Source organism: Danio rerio, chromosome 9, assembly GCF_052040795.2.
Source record: "Danio rerio strain M-AB ecotype USA chromosome 9, GRCz13ab, whole genome shotgun sequence".
Classification (NCBI taxonomy): Eukaryota; Metazoa; Chordata; class Actinopteri; order Cypriniformes; family Danionidae; genus Danio; species Danio rerio.
The window spans coordinates 19,167,358-19,186,685 of NC_141029.1; the positions used below are offsets into that span (position 1 = coordinate 19,167,358).

A 19,328-nucleotide genomic window follows, 5' to 3' on the forward strand; every position below is an offset into this window, starting at 1 on the left:
CCCTGTGCCATATTACCCATGTAACCGGTATGCACCAAATCAGCGTAGGTATTTTGATGCCAAAGGTACATGGTACAGCCTAAGATATGATCATTGTCACAAGGGGGTAGGGCTGGGCAATATGGGCAAAAAATCTAATCTCTGTATTTTTTGGAGGAATGATGCTATGTGATGCATAACCGGTATTTTTCCATGAATGGTTACTTGAGAGTTAAAGCCTTTTTAAAACAAAATATAATTTAAACACAGGGGTTTCCCTCCCTGTTTACAAATAAACAGCTGCACAAAAAATAACAACTGCACAAACTTTTTGATAAATAAAATACAGTACAGGTTTTTCTCCTGCTTAAAACGATAAGCTGCACATTTTAAATTATAAACAAAATCTTTCATGAATAAATACAGTACAGGTTTTTTTCCTGCTTAACAGTATACATTGCACTACTGTACTGTCGTGCAAATAACAAAGTAAACATAACCACAGAAAACATAGCTACATTGTCAGAGCAAAAAAAAGGAACACACTTAAATAGTAACACAACAAAAAGTATTGTAGGATAGAAAAGAACCACAATAAATGTAAATATGAAACACACAATATTTTATGTCACAATTACTTACAAATGTTGTTATAAATAATCTTGTATACCACAGATGTGTGATTTACAAACAATTAAATCAGCTGTATATGTTTTTTAGTTACACATTTACATGTATTGTGGACAATTATTAAACAGTGCACATACCAAAGATATCTAAAGATAAGTCTTTCACTCCATGTAAAAAATCCTACTCTTTTTCTTTTGTTTTGTTTTGTCTAAACTTGTTTTATAAAATATTAAATAAGGATATGAAAACGAATAGACAATAGATATGAAAAGTTATGAAAATGAGTACTGTAATGATATGCTAGTTAAGCATATAAATGTAAACAGTCATTATAACAGAGCTAAACGTGTTATAACGTAAATGTAAAGAAGAGACCATCATGTAATAAATATTAAACTTTCAATCAGTGAATATGAGGTGGTTTCACTTTGGAAATTTCGGCATTTTTAATTGTTGTGAACACATTCAGGTGCTGCATGTCAATTTGACAAGGCTTCTATGTTCATTGTTGCTGTCAATTGCGGAAGAAATGATTGATAAAAGGTTTTCTAATAAACCATTGTGAGTGACAGCTGCAGGCACCGTGTGACGTGCATGCAAGTGAGGCGGAGTCAGATTTGTCTGGGGATTTCAATACAACACCGGCACTGCATATTCCTCCTCGCGTCAGTGAAGGGTCATTCTTGAACGATTCGTTCATTTTGAACAAATTTTTTGTATGACTCATGGAGTGAATCATTCATTTGCGCATGCGCACATTTGTGCAAGTAGAGCTCACGTGCTACCTCGATTTTGGGCAGAATGCGCACATGTGGCCTCAAACCAAATTAATATGACAGATATTGGATAATTCCGCATCCCTTTGGTGATTCATATCGATATATTCCCAGAACCTGATTTACCGCCCAGCCCTACAAGTGGGCATGTCTGAGAGCCAATAGGAGAGGAGTGAGGCCAGTGGCACGGCCGCTGATGACTGTTCCTTCATAAGAGCTCTAGAAGAAGTGATCACAAAGAAAAACGAGAGAGTGCAAAGCATGGGACATTTTATATTTTGGTTTTGGGTTCTTTTTCAGTGGCAGTTGTTTCTGTTGATTTCTTTATTAAATGTTTAATGTCTCAGCCAGTTGCCGCCTCACACAGTTGTGTGTGTGTGTTTTTTTTTATTCATTTGGCATTTTTGCTATTGGGATATGACAATATGTGAAGAGAAAACACAGTTAAAGAGAAAGGACTGAGATTGGATAGGGAAAAGTCTGCAAACTGGGACTCGAACTCAGGAAGCCCAAAGAGCAATGGTGTTGTATGTCAGTACACTGCCCACAAGGCTATTAGTAGCCCCTGCCATATAGTAAGCTCTTGTAATGAAGTTATGGGTTGCGGATGGAAGGACATCCACTGCGAAAAACATTTGCCATAGTAGTTGGCGGTTCATTCCACTGTGGCGACTCCTGACAAACAAAGAAATAAGTCTAAGGAAAATGAATGAATGAATGAAACTAATTTATATTATTAAGTAGTTATATGAATAGTCATACACTAACTGTCACCTTAAAATAAAGTGTAACTAAACTGTGTAAAACATGTGCCGGAATAGTTGGCGGTTCATTCCGCTGTGGCAACTCCAGATAAATAAGGGACTAAGTTGATGAAAAATTAATGAAAAATTACATTTTGATTAATCAAAAGTAAAAATTGTAATATCTTTAACAGTTTTGAACCCATGCAGTTGATTTCTTAAGGTTAGCTTAGCATAAATCATTTAATTGGATTAGACTATTAGCATCTCCCTCAAAAAAGTAAAAAGAAATCCTATTTAAAGCTTGACTCTCTGTAGTGACATTGTGTTCTAAGAACCACAGAAAAAAGTTGCTATTTCCTAGGTTGCTATGTCTAGGATGTACACTCTCATTCCGGCATAATAATCAGGGCACTTTGCTGCTGCAGGGTTACCTAGTTACCTAGATGAGGGCTATTTTCAAGTGCTGTGCCCCATGATACGACAGCAAAGTTCCTTGATCAATACGCTGGTCTAAGCACATGTTATAACTACAGAAGAATCAAGCTTTAATTAGGAGAAATATCAGATGCTAATGGTCTAACTCGATTCATGCTAAGCTAAGCAAAGCTAAGCTAAGCTAAAAGTTCTCCCACCAGATGCAGAGATCAGTTGAATGGATTCAAAAAGGATAGGTGACTTGTAAAATGAGCCTATTTCCATAAAAAGTTCTCCATGCTATTCAAGAAATGCCATGACCAGTGGGAACTCCGCATATTGGAATGATTTTGCTAATGTCATTTCACTGCACAAACAGTGACCATCAGTATCACGAAGCTGTCTGGTACTATATCAGAAAAGAAATCAAAGTCATTCTGATCCGTCAAACAAAAGCAAACTGAAGCGCATCAACATTGACAGACAAGCCCTCCCTGCTGGAGAAACTCCACCCATCTGTTTGTGTGCAAACAAAGGCACCGAGCTCCTTTTAAGGAGGCTGAGGCAGAGAAGGCGAAATAGATGTGAGCTTTTTCCTCCTTAGCCAGCTGGGTTTTAGGCTGGAAGATTATTTCTGCATATTCCCCTCTCCACTATCTACAATCACATTATTCTCTCTCACCCCTGCCTGTGAAGCACTCACATCCACCGGGGAAAAGAAAGTGCCTGGGAAAGGATATCCAAACACAATCAGGCATTAACCCCCACATATGCTTTGGGGAATGCGATGACAATACGCAACATCCAATAGGAGACATTTTGGGTCTGTGCCTGTTTTCTGAGCACTGGTAAATGCTGCAGACATAGAGAGACGAACCCTGCTGCAAGGCACACCATAGGTGCTCAGTGCAGGAGATGGAGGAAGCTGTTGCCATGGTAACCTGCAACACATGGGTCGCCAAGCAACAGCCAATCGTGACCTCGCCACTCTAGCAATCTCCACCATGTGTGCGAGTGTTTACTGGTATCTTCGCAAATGATGACTAAAAGCAGCTTACAAGCAATAAGATAATACATATCCATACGAACAGCTAGCGTGAATAGATCTTCATGGAAGAGACTTTAACAGAAACTTCAAGGTGATGTAGTTACACATGTTCCATGCACTTACTAGTAATTACAATGAATTATGATTAATTACATATATCTAGGGCTGAGCGATATTGCAAAAAAAAAAATCATGATATTATGTTTCATATCATTCGATATTGATAATTATTGAATATTTTTAACAATACATTTAGGAATGTCAGGATTTTTTAACTAATTTAATTTAATTTACCCACATTACTAAGGCAAATAATTTTAATAGTCAAAAACAAAAATATTTAAACTAAATATCTGATCTCATAATAAAATAAACATAAGTGTTAAAGCAGGGGTCTCAAACTTACAATTAATTAAATAAAACTTTAATTTAAAAATTTTATTTAATTTAATTTACCCCCCTTTAATTTGAAAGCTTAATCTTAGTGCGGCCCGCAAGTTTGATATGTATAGCACTTTACAGTTTTGTGTGTGGAGCTGACCGAACCCACAAATCACGGTGGGGTATATGGCTCTCGAGGGCGGGACATCAGCTGGACTTGATGCAGGCAGAGAAACATTTCCCATTGAGTGAAAGTCACAGCAGTGTTGTCATGGAGTGTTTTTCTCCATGCCTGATAACTGCCTCGTTTCTATTAGGCACACGCGGACATTCGTCCCAGCGCGCTTCATTCACAACACTTCAAAAAAGTGTTTTTAAGCTGCTGCTCAGCGAGACATTATAAATATATAAATGTATATAAATCAGTGTTTAATTTCAGCAGAATCTTGCCAGAATCTTCCCTGTTCTGGGAAATGTCAGATATTTGTATTTTTCTTTCCGATATTTTAATTGATTCGGCATTACCTTGTGCGCAGTGAATACCTTCATGTGTGTGTTTGTGTGTGAGAGAGAGAGAGACCGAGAGGGAGAGAATGAGTGCAGCAAATGCTGTGTGGATTGTGTGTGCGCGCATGCATGATAGTAGTCACCATGCGCTAGTTTAAGCAAATTTCACGTTTAACTATTGGTCCTGAACAATATTTTCAACAAATCATTTTTCTTGCATTTACAATCACTTTCATAGGTTGGTGGTGGTTATTGTTTCGCGCACAGTGAGCAGAAAAGAAACCAAAGTGATGCGTACGCAGCGGAATAAAAGAAAAGTAAGGAACCAATAAGTCCCCATTAACCCGGACCAATTATAGTCACACCATTATTTGTGTGTTGTTTGCATCGCTCTACCTGAATTGTATTTGCTTTGCCTCCTACAATGAACATTACATATATTTCTATATGATCTAAAAGTAGTCAAAACAAAAAAACAACACAGTGTTTCTTCTTTTTCCTGTAACAGCAGCACGGCGGATAACAGTAAATATCTTTTTATCTTTATCTTTTTTTATCTTTAAGATGTTTTTTTAACTAGTTGCGACTAGAAAATGTGTGCAGTTCATGTGCACCGCTTGCACAACATATGTGCTTTACTCCCATACGCACGTCGTGCAAGTTGCACGCCTCCATTGGAAACTTATACTATAAGCTTATTGGCACTACTTCCAAGGCAAGTCCTCAGTGGCCACATTTTGTTAAAACTTAAGCCTTCATAAGGAAACTACATACCAAATCTTTTTTTAATCGATATTAATAATGGTGTACGGTCAATAAATATCGATACCGATTTTATCGCCCAGCCTTATATCTAACTCTAAACATAACCAACATTCTAGCCCCAGCCATAAAGTAAGCACATGTAATAAATGTATGTGTTACGGCTAAAAGGGCATCCAAACTGTAAAACATATACTGGAATAGTTGGCGATTCATTCTGCTATGGCTACCCTTATAAATAAAGGAATAAGCCGAAGGAAAACAAATGAATGATTCAATGTAATGAATTTATATTATTTAGTAGTTAAATTTATAGTCACACAGTAACTACCTCACAATAGTGTATAAACAAAACTTTAAACAAAATCATTGTTTCCAGAAGTTTAACGCGATGGCTGCATCCAAGATCACATATTTACACAATATAGTGCACTAAAAACAGTAAGCAATCCGTGTAGTATGTCCGAATTCATAGAATTCTAAAAATAGTATGCGAGAAGTACCCTGGATGACTTGATGCTTCCGAATTCTGAACTACGCATTGGATGGACTCTACCCTATCCCATGATGTACCGCAAAAGAATTCATAAATGGGATTGAAGCATTATAACTGATGCGGGTAGGTCATATGATGATGACAAAATGGCAACTTTAGTACATCAGAGTTCCATTCATACTACACCCATTCATACTGTATAGAATGCACTTTCTAACAGCAGAGTAGTACATTTAAATTCAAATGGAGTACCAACTGAGTAGTAAGCCATTTCAGATGCAGTCTATATATAATGGCCAAGCTGAAAGATTTAAACAGAAGCTGGTAACACAATCATTGTTACTTGAAGTCATAAAAGGTACATTGATGATAAAGATGTTAATGCTTTTAAAATTATGAAATATAAAAGGAATGTGAAAGTCTAACAAAGAAATACACACAAATTCCAGCAGATTTCTTCAAAATTCTAATGTAAATATGGAAATTATGCTACCAAAGATGGCTTTTAATCTATATAACTTCACAGTTTTAATGGGAGAACAAAAGTGTAGCAGTAAACAGTAATGACAGCCTTACCTTTGTTCTTGTTTTTACTTTTGATTTGACTTTTTGCCTCCTTTTTAGCTTCTTCTTGCTCAAAGCTTTCTTCCCCCTGAAACAAAATGAACCATGTCAGTTATCACTATTCACAAATTAACATTAAGCTCAATGCAGATAAAATCATACAAATGGTTATTAAATCTGGTTTATACTGCAGCTTTAGGTGGACAAGAACTGTCTGCTTGTTTTGACATGCTGTTCAGAGATAGAGTCACAATAAAAACAAAGAAAAAAAACTCCTTCAGTATTGGTCTATGTGTCAGCACTTTACACAACTTATTTTTTCATCTGGAAGACTGTAGAGTTTGATATATTGAGAGTGTGTAGATATCCTTCACCCTGAAACTGCCAGTTAACAAATAATAGTTGGCAATTTAGTGTCCAAAATAAATAAGACACAGTGAATGGACTGTTTTATTAGTGTTTTTAGGGCTGAGCGATACAATGAATGTTAGCATTGTTACTGAATTTCTTTGCTGACAATAAAAGGAAAATATTTCACCAATTATATAGAGAGTACAAAGTTTAGCTTTATGTTTGTATACACACATTTTTCATTTTTATATTCCGTTTCATTTTATCTTTAGTTTAATTTTAGGTTTGACTTATTATCATTATCATAATTATCATTATTATTATGTTAATTGTTCATTAATTACCTGCTGCAACAACGCTACTATGCATTGCTACATTAGCGTCTTGAAATGCTAAGCCACAGGCCTTAAATTGTCACTATTATGGTTAAACTAGTGAATCTATAAATCTATAAATCATGTGTTATGGTTTTCATATTTTTATAAATGTTTTTCTTATTTTATTCAGTTTCTACTGTCCAGTTATTTTATCTGGAAAACAAACAACATTTCCAGATTAAAATTTAACTGCAGCATTAAATATTTTAGCTTTATTTATATTAACAAATGTATTTGACAGTTGCCGTTTTAGCCGAGAATGACATACTCTGTATTTGGGCTGCACGAAATTGAAAAAATCTCATATTGCAATATTTTATTTTTCTGCAATAAATTTTGCGATATGAATAATAAAGTTTCACAAGATTTAAATAGCTGTATTTGATAGTTTTCTGGGGAGTCTTACAGTATTCAAGTACAGAAATTGACCAATCACAACAAAAAATATGCTTTTCTTATTTTGCTTTGTCTCGTTCTAGATCAAGTAAAAATTTTGTTCTGTTTTTACATCAAAATTAATAGTTTTTCCTTAAAAGAAGCAAAAGTACTGGCCAACAGAATAAAAAAATCTTGTTTTTGCATTGAAATGTGGATATTTGGTCTAGAAACAAGTCTAAAATTTACAGTTTTGCATAAATTCTGTATACATAATTAAATATAATTAATCTTTGCTATACCTCCAAACATGTTCAATTTTTGTGCACGAATATTAAATTGTCACTCTATTATGGTTAAACATAGAAGTGACTTTATAATATAAATAAACTATAATTCAGACTTAACATTGCATATCTTGTGATGCATATATTGTTGAAGCGCACATTGCGATATCGATGCTGAAACAATATTGTGCAGCCCCACTCAGTATGTCAGGGTTCAGGAAGGATGAGGGAGCGAGGACTCAAGTGCAAACAGGATGATTTATTGATAATAAAAATAAAACAAAATTAGAACAAAAACCACCCCGAGGGGGAAAAACATAACTATAAAACAAACACTCAAACAAACTTGGATGGGCTGGCAGGACAAACAGGACTGGATAGCACACGACATGGAAATAACGACGACGAACAGGCAAAGGACTGAAAACATGAGGGGGATTATAAAGCAAAAAGTAAATTGACACACAGGTGAACACAATTAACTAATAATGGGTTAACAAGGAGGGTGGGACTAGACAATAGACGGGAGAGCGCATGACACAGAGAGACAATACAAGCCATGCGCTCACATAACACAACACTGAAGCACACGACAAAAGCACGTGACCAATGTAAACACCGAGCCATGTGCTTTGACAAAAGACGCAAGACACGAGCACACGATGAATGAAAACACTCACCATGCGCTCACATATGCAGCATGCATGCTTCATCCCAGCGCCGACCAAAACCGAAACCAACAAGACTGAGACGCTGGGAATGAAACACCATGCTGCTGACAGACGAAAACACAAACACGAGTACAAGAGCGCACGCGTCTGAGGGACGCAGAGCGCGCGCACGGCCGCGTCAAGCCGGAGCACGCACACTCTACGTACACCCACGACGGCGCGCGCTCACACAGAGACAGAAACAGGACCAGACATGAGAAGTGTCAGAGCTCTGCCACCAAAACAAGGATTTTCAAGACCAAAGTGGCAGAACCCTGACACTAGCCCCCCCCAAAAGGGACGCCACCTGGCGTCCCTAAAGGGAACATCCAACAAGGTACAAGACAGACAAGAAACACTACAAGACAACAAAACAGGCAACATCAACAGACACAAGACAGGGGGGTGAACAGGCAAGACGACATGAAGGGGGGGAGGGAGGGAAGCCAAGCCGGACTCAACAAGACAAACAAGGGAGGGATGGGAGGGCAAGACCAGGGAGGATCAGGAGGGACAGTCCAGGGTGGATTCAGTGGGTCGGGGGCCCCGGCAGGGAGCCAGGGTGGAGCCGGAGGGTCCTTCCAGGGTGCAGGGAGGGAACACCAGGGAGGAGCAGGAGGGACGACCCAGGGAGAGTCTATCAGGGGAGACAAGGCAGGAGGTCGGTGGGGAGCGGGCTGGGCTGGAGGCCTGTGGGGAGCCGGCAGGGCTGGAGACCAGAGGGGAGCCGGCAGGGCTGGAGACCAGAGGGGAGCCGGCAGGGCTGGAGACCAGAGGGGAGCCGGCAGGGCAGGAGACCAGAGGGGAGCCGGCAGGGCAGGGCGCCAGGCTGGGACCGGCAGGGCTAGACGTCTGGTAGGTTCCGGCAGGGCAAGGAGCCGGGCTGGGGCCGGCAGGGCTAGACGTCTGGTAGGTGCCGGCAGGGCAAGGTGCCGGGCTGGAGCCGGCTGGGCAAGATGTCTGGGTGGTGCTGGCAGGGCAAGGAGCCGGGCTGGGACCGGCAGGGCTAGACGTCTGGTAGGCGCCGGCAGGGAAAGACGTCTGGTAGGCGCCGGCAGGGCAAGGTGCCGGGCTGGAGCCGGCTGGGCAAGACGTCTGGGTGGTGCCGGCAGGGCAAGGAGCCGGGCTGAAGCCGGCAGGGCTAGACGTCTGGTAGGTGCCGGCAGGGAAAGACGTCTGGTAGGTGCCGGCAGGGCAAGGTGCCGGGCTGGGGCCGGCAGGGCAAGACGTCTGGGTGGTGCCGGCAGGGCAAGACGTCTGGGTGGTGCCGGCAGGGCAAGACGTCTGGGTGGGGCCGGCAGGGCAAGACGTCTGGGTGGTGCCGGCAGGGCAAGACGTCTGGGTGGCGCCGGCAGGGCAAGGAGCCGGACTGGGGCCGGCAGGGCAAGACGTCTGGGTGGCGCCGGCAGGGCAAGGAGCCGGACTGGGACCGGCACTGAGCTGCGCTCAGGGGCTGGAGCCGACACTGGAGGGCGCTCAGGGGCTGGAGCCGACACTGGAGGGCGCTCAGGGGCTGGAGCCGACACTGGAGGGCGCTCAGGGGCTGGAGCCGACACTGGAGGGCGCTCAGGGGCTGGAGCCGACACTGGAGGGCGCTCAGGGGCTGGAGCCGACACTGGAGGGCGCTCAGGGGCTGGAGCCGACACTGGAGGGCGCTCAGGGGCTGGAGCCGACACTGGAGGGCGCTCAGGGGCTGGAGCCGACACTGGAGGGCGCTCAGGGGCTGGAGCCGACACTGGAGGGCGCTCAGGGGCTGGAGCCGACACTGGAGGGCGCTCAGGGGCTGGAGCCGACACTGGAGGGCGCTCAGGGGCTGGAGCCGACACTGGAGGGCGCTCTGGGGCTGATGCAGCAGTTTGGGCAGCCCTCTTTCTCTGCAGCCTCCGTTTACTCGACCGAGTCAGAGGGAGGTCATGAGCTGCACTCGTAGAGGAAGGAGGGGTGGAGTATTTGCCACAATCAGCTGGAGGTGGTGTGAGGATCTGCCAATCCTTGCGGTGGTGGAGATAAAGTGAGAAGCCCCAGAAGTCCAACACCCCAAGCTGATCCATCTCCCACTGTGGCAGGGGTTCATCGAGACAGAGATTAAAAGCTTCCTTCAGAGTGGCGTCATCAAACTCAAGCCCCCTAGCATAAGTCCAAAAAAACTGGGCAAAGCTTTTTACCTCCAGACCTTGCTGGCGGGCCGACACCAGCCCCTGAAGGCGCCTCTGTCTCTCCTTTGCTGTGGTGGGTGGAAGGATAATTATGCTCATCCTGTTGCTGAGTCCTCTGTTTGGCCTGTTCGTACTGTCAGGGTTCAGGAAGGATGAGGGAGCGAGGACTCAAGTGCAAACAGGATGATTTATTGATAATAAAAATAAAACAAAATTAGAACAAAAACCACCCCGAGGGGGAAAAACATAACTATAAAACAAACACTCAAACAAACTTGGATGGGCTGGCAGGACAAACAGGACTGGATAGCACACGACATGGAAATAACGACGACGAACAGGCAAAGGACTGAAAACATGAGGGGGATTATAAAGCAAAAAGTAAATTGACACACAGGTGAACACAATTAACTAATAATGGGTTAACAAGGAGGGTGGGACTAGACAATAGACGGGAGAGCGCATGACACAGAGAGACAATACAAGCCATGCGCTCACATAACACAACACTGAAGCACACGACAAAAGCACGTGACCAATGTAAACACCGAGCCATGTGCTTTGACAAAAGACGCAAGACACGAGCACACGATGAATGAAAACACTCACCATGCGCTCACATATGCAGCATGCATGCTTCATCCCAGCGCCGACCAAAACCGAAACCAACAAGACTGAGACGCTGGGAATGAAACACCATGCTGCTGACAGACGAAAACACAAACACGAGTACAAGAGCGCACGCGTCTGAGGGACGCAGAGCGCGCGCACGGCCGCGTCAAGCCGGAGCACGCACACTCTACGTACACCCACGACGGCGCGCGCTCACACAGAGACAGAAACAGGACCAGACATGAGAAGTGTCAGAGCTCTGCCACCAAAACAAGGATTTTCAAGACCAAAGTGGCAGAACCCTGACACAGTATTATCAGGCTTTCACTGTAATACACTTAGGGCTCTATTTTGATGATCAATGCGCAAAGTGCAAAGCGCAGGGCGCAAACGCATTCAGGGCATTATAGAATCCACTTTTGCTAATATAAGGATGGAAAAAATCTGCTTTGAGCCGTGGCGCATGGTCTAAGAGTTTTCTTAATGAGTTATAGGTGTGTTTTGAGAATAAACCAATCAAGAGTCTCATCTCCCATTCCCTTTAAGAGCCAGTTGCGTCACGCCATGGTGCATTAGCTATTTACATGACGACTTTGCAAGTGGAAAAACTGAGCGTTTCACTAGCAAGAAACAGTTAAACAGAGCATCTACAGCGCGAGAATGAGCGATAAGGCCACTCATTATCTACTTTCACTCTCGTGGATAAGGAAACCTTGTACACACAGACATCAGTTAGCCTATAAATAAATCATTAATTTTGTTTGTTAATCGCAAAGATTTGTTTCAAAACTATTTCTAAATTCAGTTTTAATTTCCAGCAAATTAATAAATGAACAATATAAACGAAGTGCGTTCAAAAAAATGGAGTTATATCCAAATACACATGCTATGCCCTATATGGTCTGAAACCTGACAGTTGAGTAAATCTAAGCTTGTCTTTAGTAAAAAAAATATATATATAAAAAGCCTGAAAGAATGGTTTTATATATATATATATATATATATATATATATATATATATATATATATATATATATATATATATATATATATATATATATATGAGCAATATCACACGAGTAGCAGTGCGATATGGCTATATATCGGCACTGGTGAGAGGCATGCCTTGGCTCGAGGCCGCAGGCCTAGTGCCTTAGTGCCCTCACCAGTGCCGATACAAAGCCATATCGCACTGATACGAGTGTGATATTGCGTTTATACAACAGTTTGACGGCATAATTGTGTATTAAAAAACTAAATCAAACATGAAGAGTCTCAAAAACCTTTTTGTATGAGGAACTACTTTCTTCTGCATTGGATTCAAAACATAAGCTGACAGTTCAACAGCTGAGCAAGCATCTTTTAAACTTTGGATCTGTAGTGTCTGCTTTTTGCTGGCTGTATGTGGGCGGAGTAATACACAACGGGTAAAGAGGCTGTACGGGTGCTGATATTACTTAAATATATCATGGCTATCAGTCAATAAAATTTGAGAACTAGACAGAACTGTTGTGTGTGTGTGTGTGTGTGTGTGTGTGTGTGTGTGTGTGTGTGTGTGTGTGTGTGTGTGTGTGTGTGTGTGTATATATATGTATATACATATATATCATTAATATCTTAATTATTTTTCATATGTAAAGATATTTGCATATTGCTTTACATCTTGTATGTAATAAGCAGTGTGTAAGCGCTCTGTGCTGGACAATAGACCGGCTTTGTTCTGGTCTATTGAAAAGTATATTATAGTTTCTCAAAATAGCAAGACGCCAGCAATGCGCCTCAACACGTCTTCCTTTTTAGACCAGAACGCCTATGGGCGCAAATATGGGCGCAAATGCATTTGCTATTTAAACAGCATGCCGCAAAACGTCAAAACGACTCTTGCGCCAAGTTGAAACTAGCACACAACAACAGCGTCGTGCCTCCCGCCACATTGCGCCGGGTGAATGATAGGGCATTATATATGTCATATGTCACATATCTTAATAGCTCAGCTGAACATGTATTCATCCTTGTAACTTGTGGTTTCAACATGCATTTTTAATAAGCATGTATTTTACAGTAAAGTGACTTGAGCTCAACCAGCAAATGTTAAATATCAATAAAGCAATTGTTGGTCTTCCTACATCTATTTAAATATGCCTAAACACTGTAAAATGACACTGTTTGTGAAACATGAGCATTTGTAAATAGCCCAAACCCTACAGCGGGCGATCCTAATTTAATTTTCAGCAGAAGAGCCGTGCGAAGGTGCTGTTATATTAGAACCTTATGTTGGAACCGTGTTGAAGTGCTTGTGTAGAGCAGTAAACAATAGAACAACAGTAGCTGATTATTTGCAGCGAAAAGTGAAAGCACAGAGGCTGTTTGTGATGAAGGGCCTGAAGGTTGGGAGGGGCGTTGAACGGTTCAGAGCACTTTGCATGCTATCAACGCTGGTGATATCATAAGTGGATGGCATCAGTGTACACTATGAAAGCCTTAAATACAATGTTTGATTTTTGCATTAAATATTTTATAACTGTAAATTAGGAATCCTAATCTACTGTTTAATTTCATTAGCAGCTGAATATAACCAAGCAGGAATGTTTTGGTCAAATACATAAATCCTGATAATTAAATAGCAGAAAAATCAAATAACAATACAGTAATTAGAATGTTTTTGCAAAATCTAATACTAGAAAAAATGTAAAATATCAAAATATTTTAACAAAATTCTGGTCATGAAGTCCTTTTTGTTTTTAAAACAAAAAACTTGAATTGTTTTGGTGATTTCATGCACATTAAAAAAAACTTGACATCTCTAAATCTTACTAATGAGTTTGCTTTATTTATTGAATCTGATAAATATGCAATTAATAAGAAAGAAATGCTCCAATTTCTAAATATAGCTGAATAAAATGCAAAATAGACTTTTGTAAAATAATGTTTTATTTCTGTAAATGTAACTGAAAACGACTATTTAAGACACTGTCAAAGAACGTGAGAATAAATTGTAATGATTTGTACAGTAAGATCACAAATAACAAACTGACCTGAGGTAAATCACGTCAAGTTTGTGTGTGTGTCTCTCTCTACAGCAGGGTGACGTCAGGCAAAACAGAACCCAGCCCTTCGCATTAATGAGACACACGACTGCTGTTCTGAATATGCCATACTACATGTATGATATCGTTGAATTAGTAACAGTTTCATAATATAAAGTAGCTGGTTATTAATATCAATCAGGTAAAACAATGCAATTTATTAAGGGCGGCTGAAATATACAATTTGCCAGTAGTATGGCAATATTTACGCGAGTATTAAAGTAAATACAATTGATTTATAAGGTTTTAGGCTTCCTTTTTGTGGAACACATTAAAGCCAGTGTAGCTATAATCACAAATTCATTTAGCCACGTCCTATTAGCACAACTTCGCTACGAGTCAAAGCAGCTGGTTAACAGCTATAGGTATCGATCTGGTTTTGAAAGCAGCTTTAGAATAACATTGCTGTCTATGACAGCGCGGCGAAGCTGTTTTTAAAGGGTGCACAAATGAAAAGAGACACAAACTGAGCTTTTCCATTGACCTGGATAAAATGAAACGAATGTTTAAGCTGCGCTAGCTAATGCGATCTCGCTAAGGAAGTTAGCAGCATGCTAACAACTACTGCTGTTTGGGCTCAAACGAGCCGCTCATGTATAACCCAATGGGTTTTGTTTACAAACAGATCCAGCTGCACGCCATCGCACCCTGTTTCTCGTCCAGAACCGAGCCGGTAAATCAGACCCACCTGCCGAGGTTGAGCCCCTGCTCTTTGTCGTTGATCGCGGTGGTGTAAATCCTCCGGTACCGCTCAGCCAGTGCTCGCCCTGAGAGAAGAAGCTGGTAGCGGCTCCGACAATCCGAGCGGGCCCCTACAACGGGACAGGAGCCCATCCCTGATCCGATCGGTGCGAAATCGTTTCCAGCTCCGGGGATGACCCTGACACCCAGCCCCATGGAGTGGGATGAGGAGGACAGAATCCCGCTTCCACCGGCACCCGCTGCCGCAGCAGCACACATCATCGTTTAGGGGAACAACGCATATATTAGATTACACTGTCAATCAACAGAGCTAAAAGTCCCAGTCGCACTCCATAAATCCTCTCCGCAAACCCGCAAAACGCCCGGCGAATTACATCCGAGTATCCCCGATTGAAACGACGTTTACGGTTAGCCGCTCTGCTGCGACTGCGAAATACGCGTCCCTTCCTGCGCCGGATCGGCCGAATCAACCGTTATTTCCCCGATTGCAGGCGATCCAACCACGTTCAATTGGCCGAAGTGAAATAACTCAAATGCGCGAGCTGACGTCCGTGCTCTGCGTTTATTCCTGCTGTTTTTCTTGACCCCGTAAAGACAGCACCCCTAGTAGCGCTGCCATCTTAGCTTCATCATCCTTCCCTGTTCATGTCGCTGACTGTCAAGCATGCTGGGATACATTCCCATCCACAGCACACAAGGGCTGCGTTTCAAAGCGCAGCACGCGTTCTACCTAGATACCATTTGGCCGTTTGAACGAAGTTCGTGAACGCGCATACAAGTGCTCTCTTGTAAGGGGACTCGGTAGAATTTGAAACGCGACTGCTGTAGTAACGAAGCGGCCGAGTATAACGCCTTCAGAAGCGGTTTAATTGCTTTATCGTTTGTTTATTCTCACTGAAGAATTCGAATTTATTGCAGGATTATGTAAACACAACCAGCGCGGTTATTTTATGCTAAATCTTACATACATTAAATATGTATGGTTATTATGCCATACAGGCTAATATGAATTTATGAGTATATTGTAATATTTCTCCTGTTTTGTAAGCTCTGGTTAAGCGTTATTATTTTATTTGAGCAATGGGCCTATTTTTTAATAGCTCTTTTCTGAGATAATCTTATGTTGTCAATTAATTTTTAGCCATGTACTTCACCCATCATTTTTTAATTTTTTTATTTAGTGTACTATCATCCTAATTGGATAACAAAATGTTATTGTTCATGGTTATGGGTTTTGTAAAACATTAGACTGAGATTATAAAATTACCAGTTTGGGTGAACTGTCCGAAAATAAACTAATATTAATGAAATCCCAAAATAACTACTATACTAAAAAACTATTATTTTAACCAACGTGCTCAAACTATAAACTTGTTGTTAGAAAGTGTTTCCACAGATTATGTTTCTGCATGTTATCTGGCATAGGCCTACTGTTTCTGGTATAGGATTACCACTTAATCGCCCTTACCAGCGACCTTTACTACAATAGAACTAAGGATGTAACCTTGGAGAGCAAAGGTAAACATGAAGAAATCAAAAATTATTTATCACCCCAAAATAAAATAGAAAAATCTGAATATATTTAATGTATAATACATGTTTTTTTTTAATTATAATAAATTAAAAATATTTGAAGAGAATAAAATATTAACTAAATTAAAGTTCTCTAAGTTTAAAGTAGCTATGATAATGTTTCTTTATATTATTTGCATTTTATAAAAATACTGCATATGAATATGTATGTAATATAATTTACTACACTACATTCAATACATTTTAAATTTCCTAGGCATATAGTATCCTTAAAGAACGATCAGTAAATTTGTCAAAAATAATAAAAGTACTAAAAACATATAAAAGTAAAACATATAAAAGATATTGTTTAAATATTTGTCAGTGCATTAAGCATTTGACTTTTAACATGTTTTATTAGTTTAGTTTAGTCAGTACTGAAGCCAAATCTAGAGCTAATCCAACCAAATAACTTACAATAATGGTTTAAAAATTAGTAGCCCAAATTTATGTTAGGGAAAAATATTAAACCTAATTTTCAAAAATAGCATAAATCAAGACAAACAAAAATACACCCAATTTTGTTGAAATGTAGCAATTTGTACATTTGTTTTGCAATATTTTGCATGAATTTAAATGTATTATCTTTCCAAAGATATTCTGTGGTTAAAATAGTATTTCAACACACATATCTGTTTAATAAATCAGTTTTGTTCAAATGCACCAATTTTTATTACCCATATTCACTGAGAAATGGATAAAAATATTAATTTTAAAAATGGGGTGTACTCGTATATGCTGAGCACTGTATATATAAATCAACAAATAAATAAATATCTGATGCAGAATTTTGCATACCATTAAATGGTACATTATTATATTATATTATATTATATTATATTATATTATATTATATTATATTATATGGGCGTAGCAGTGGCGCAGTAGGTAGTGCTGTCGCCTCACAGCAAGAAGGTCGCTGGGTCGCTGGTTCGAGCCTCGGCTCAGTTGACGTTTCTGTGTGGAGTTTGCATGTTCTCCCTGCATTCGCGTGGGTTTCCCCCACAGTCGAAAGACATGCGGTACAGGTGAATTGGGTAAGCTAAATTGTCCGTAGTGTATGGGTGTGTGTGTGATGTTTCCCAGAGATGGGTTGCACTGCATAAAAATGTGCTGGATAAGTTGGCAGTTCATTACGCTGTGGCGACCACGGATTAATAAAGGGACTAAGCCTACAAGAAAATGAACTATATTATATTATATGTATTATATATATATATTATGTATTATATATATATATATATATATATATATATATATATATATATATTATATTTTATGTATTATATTATAGTATACGTGTTATATTATATCATACTATATTATATTAAAATGTATTATATTCTTATTATATTTGCATATTGCACTACCAATATTATCTATTAGTGAGTGAGACAAAATGAAGCGTGTGAATATACTGTATGTGCATAAAACGGGGAGAGTGAGAAAATGTAAAGTGACAAAAATTGCTTTAGACAGTGCTCCAATGAGAAATGCCATTTTTCCTCCTCCCTTCACTGTCACAGAGACTGACAATAGTTAGAGTGGTGTCAGCAGCAGTGAAGTCATTTTTTTTGCAATGAATCTCAATTAGCATGTGATTGTAATCGATGTGAGAGTCATCGGACGCCTTCACTTGTGCAGGGAGTCCATTTCTACCCAAAACAAATCTCTTAAATGGAAAATGGATAGGGGTCTTGACAATATGCACAATATAACAAAGGAGTATGCATAAAACCTGCAAAATTAAAGTACCGATTACAATTATTTTGAATACAGACAGAAAATAGATCAATTTATATTTTAATTGAAAAGTAGGACAGCGGTAAATCAATGAATTAGTATGCAAATATGAGACAAACTGGAAACTTTCTTTTAAACATAGTGCGCCATCTAGCGGTGATCTGTCTTTTTTCATTATTACGCTGCTGTCAGTTTCTACTGCAATCAACCCTTGAACATAAATATCACAAATTCATACAATTTTATGATAATAAAACAATTTAATCATTTGAAAGGAATATGTTCCTTTATAACTAATTCCAAAATAAACTTTTTTCCAAGAACATTTTAAATATATGAAAACATGTGACCGAGGATAGCATGATTGACTCATAGCAAGATGGTCGCTGTTCGAGCCCCGGCTGGGTCAGGTCCTTTCTGTTCACACGTGGGTTTCTCCACAGGTATAGGTGAATTGAATAAGCTAAATTGGCCGTAAGTATGTGTGTAAATGCAAGAGTGTGTGGGTGTTTCCCAGTGTTCGGTTGAAGGGCATCTGCTGAGTAAAACATATGCTGGATAAGTTGGTGGTTCATTCTGCTGTGGCGACCCCTGATTATTAAAAGGGAAGGGACTAAGCTAAAAAGACAACGAATGGAAAACTTATATGCACTAGAATAGCTTTTCATGGAACAGCAATAATATCCAGCTGCAAACCTGCAGACCAACACACGTTTCAGGACACACGGTCTAGGCTGCGGCCTACATATAGTTAATAAATAGTGTACACAACTGACAATAGTGTATTTCACAAATATTAGTGGTAACAATTGTTACGATTTAAATGATGTTAAATAAAGGGGAAGAGGAGTAACATTAACTTTTGGGTGAAACACATAAGCAACCACACAACATCAATAAATGAGGGACAAAAACCAAGACCAGCTAAATGCAATACGTGATTTTATTTACAAAAATAGTGATAATAATGAATGCCAAAAAAAATGTATATAGAAAGATTCTTGAATATTTACAAAGAGACATTAAATTTCACAGATAACAAATGCATAAGACG

General features: G+C 39.9%; 2 protein-coding genes across 51 annotated transcripts in view; both read right to left on the reverse strand.

The window, feature by feature from the left end:
* mycbp2 (MYC binding protein 2) overlaps positions 1-15,619 on the reverse strand; it is a 232,201-nt gene extending 216,582 nt beyond the window's left edge. For all 50 annotated transcript variants that reach the window (XM_087266144.1, XM_087266142.1, XM_087266138.1 and 47 more), the window contains 2 exon segments: positions 14,946-15,619; positions 6,316-6,391 (listed from right to left, as the gene is read on the reverse strand). In XM_087266144.1, the coding sequence (XP_087122270.1) occupies positions 6,316-6,391; positions 14,946-15,220 (351 nt within the window). In that variant the 5' untranslated portion in view covers positions 15,221-15,619.
* On the reverse strand, positions 7,934-11,284 carry LOC147842310 (uncharacterized). Its single transcript, XM_087267665.2, has 2 exons — positions 9,930-11,284; positions 7,934-9,868 (listed from the first exon to the last, which is right to left on the reverse strand). Coding segments are annotated over exons 1-2 (1,083 nt in total). The 5' UTR covers positions 9,931-11,284; the 3' UTR covers positions 7,934-8,786.
* Positions 15,620-19,328: the final 3,709 nt, after the last annotated feature.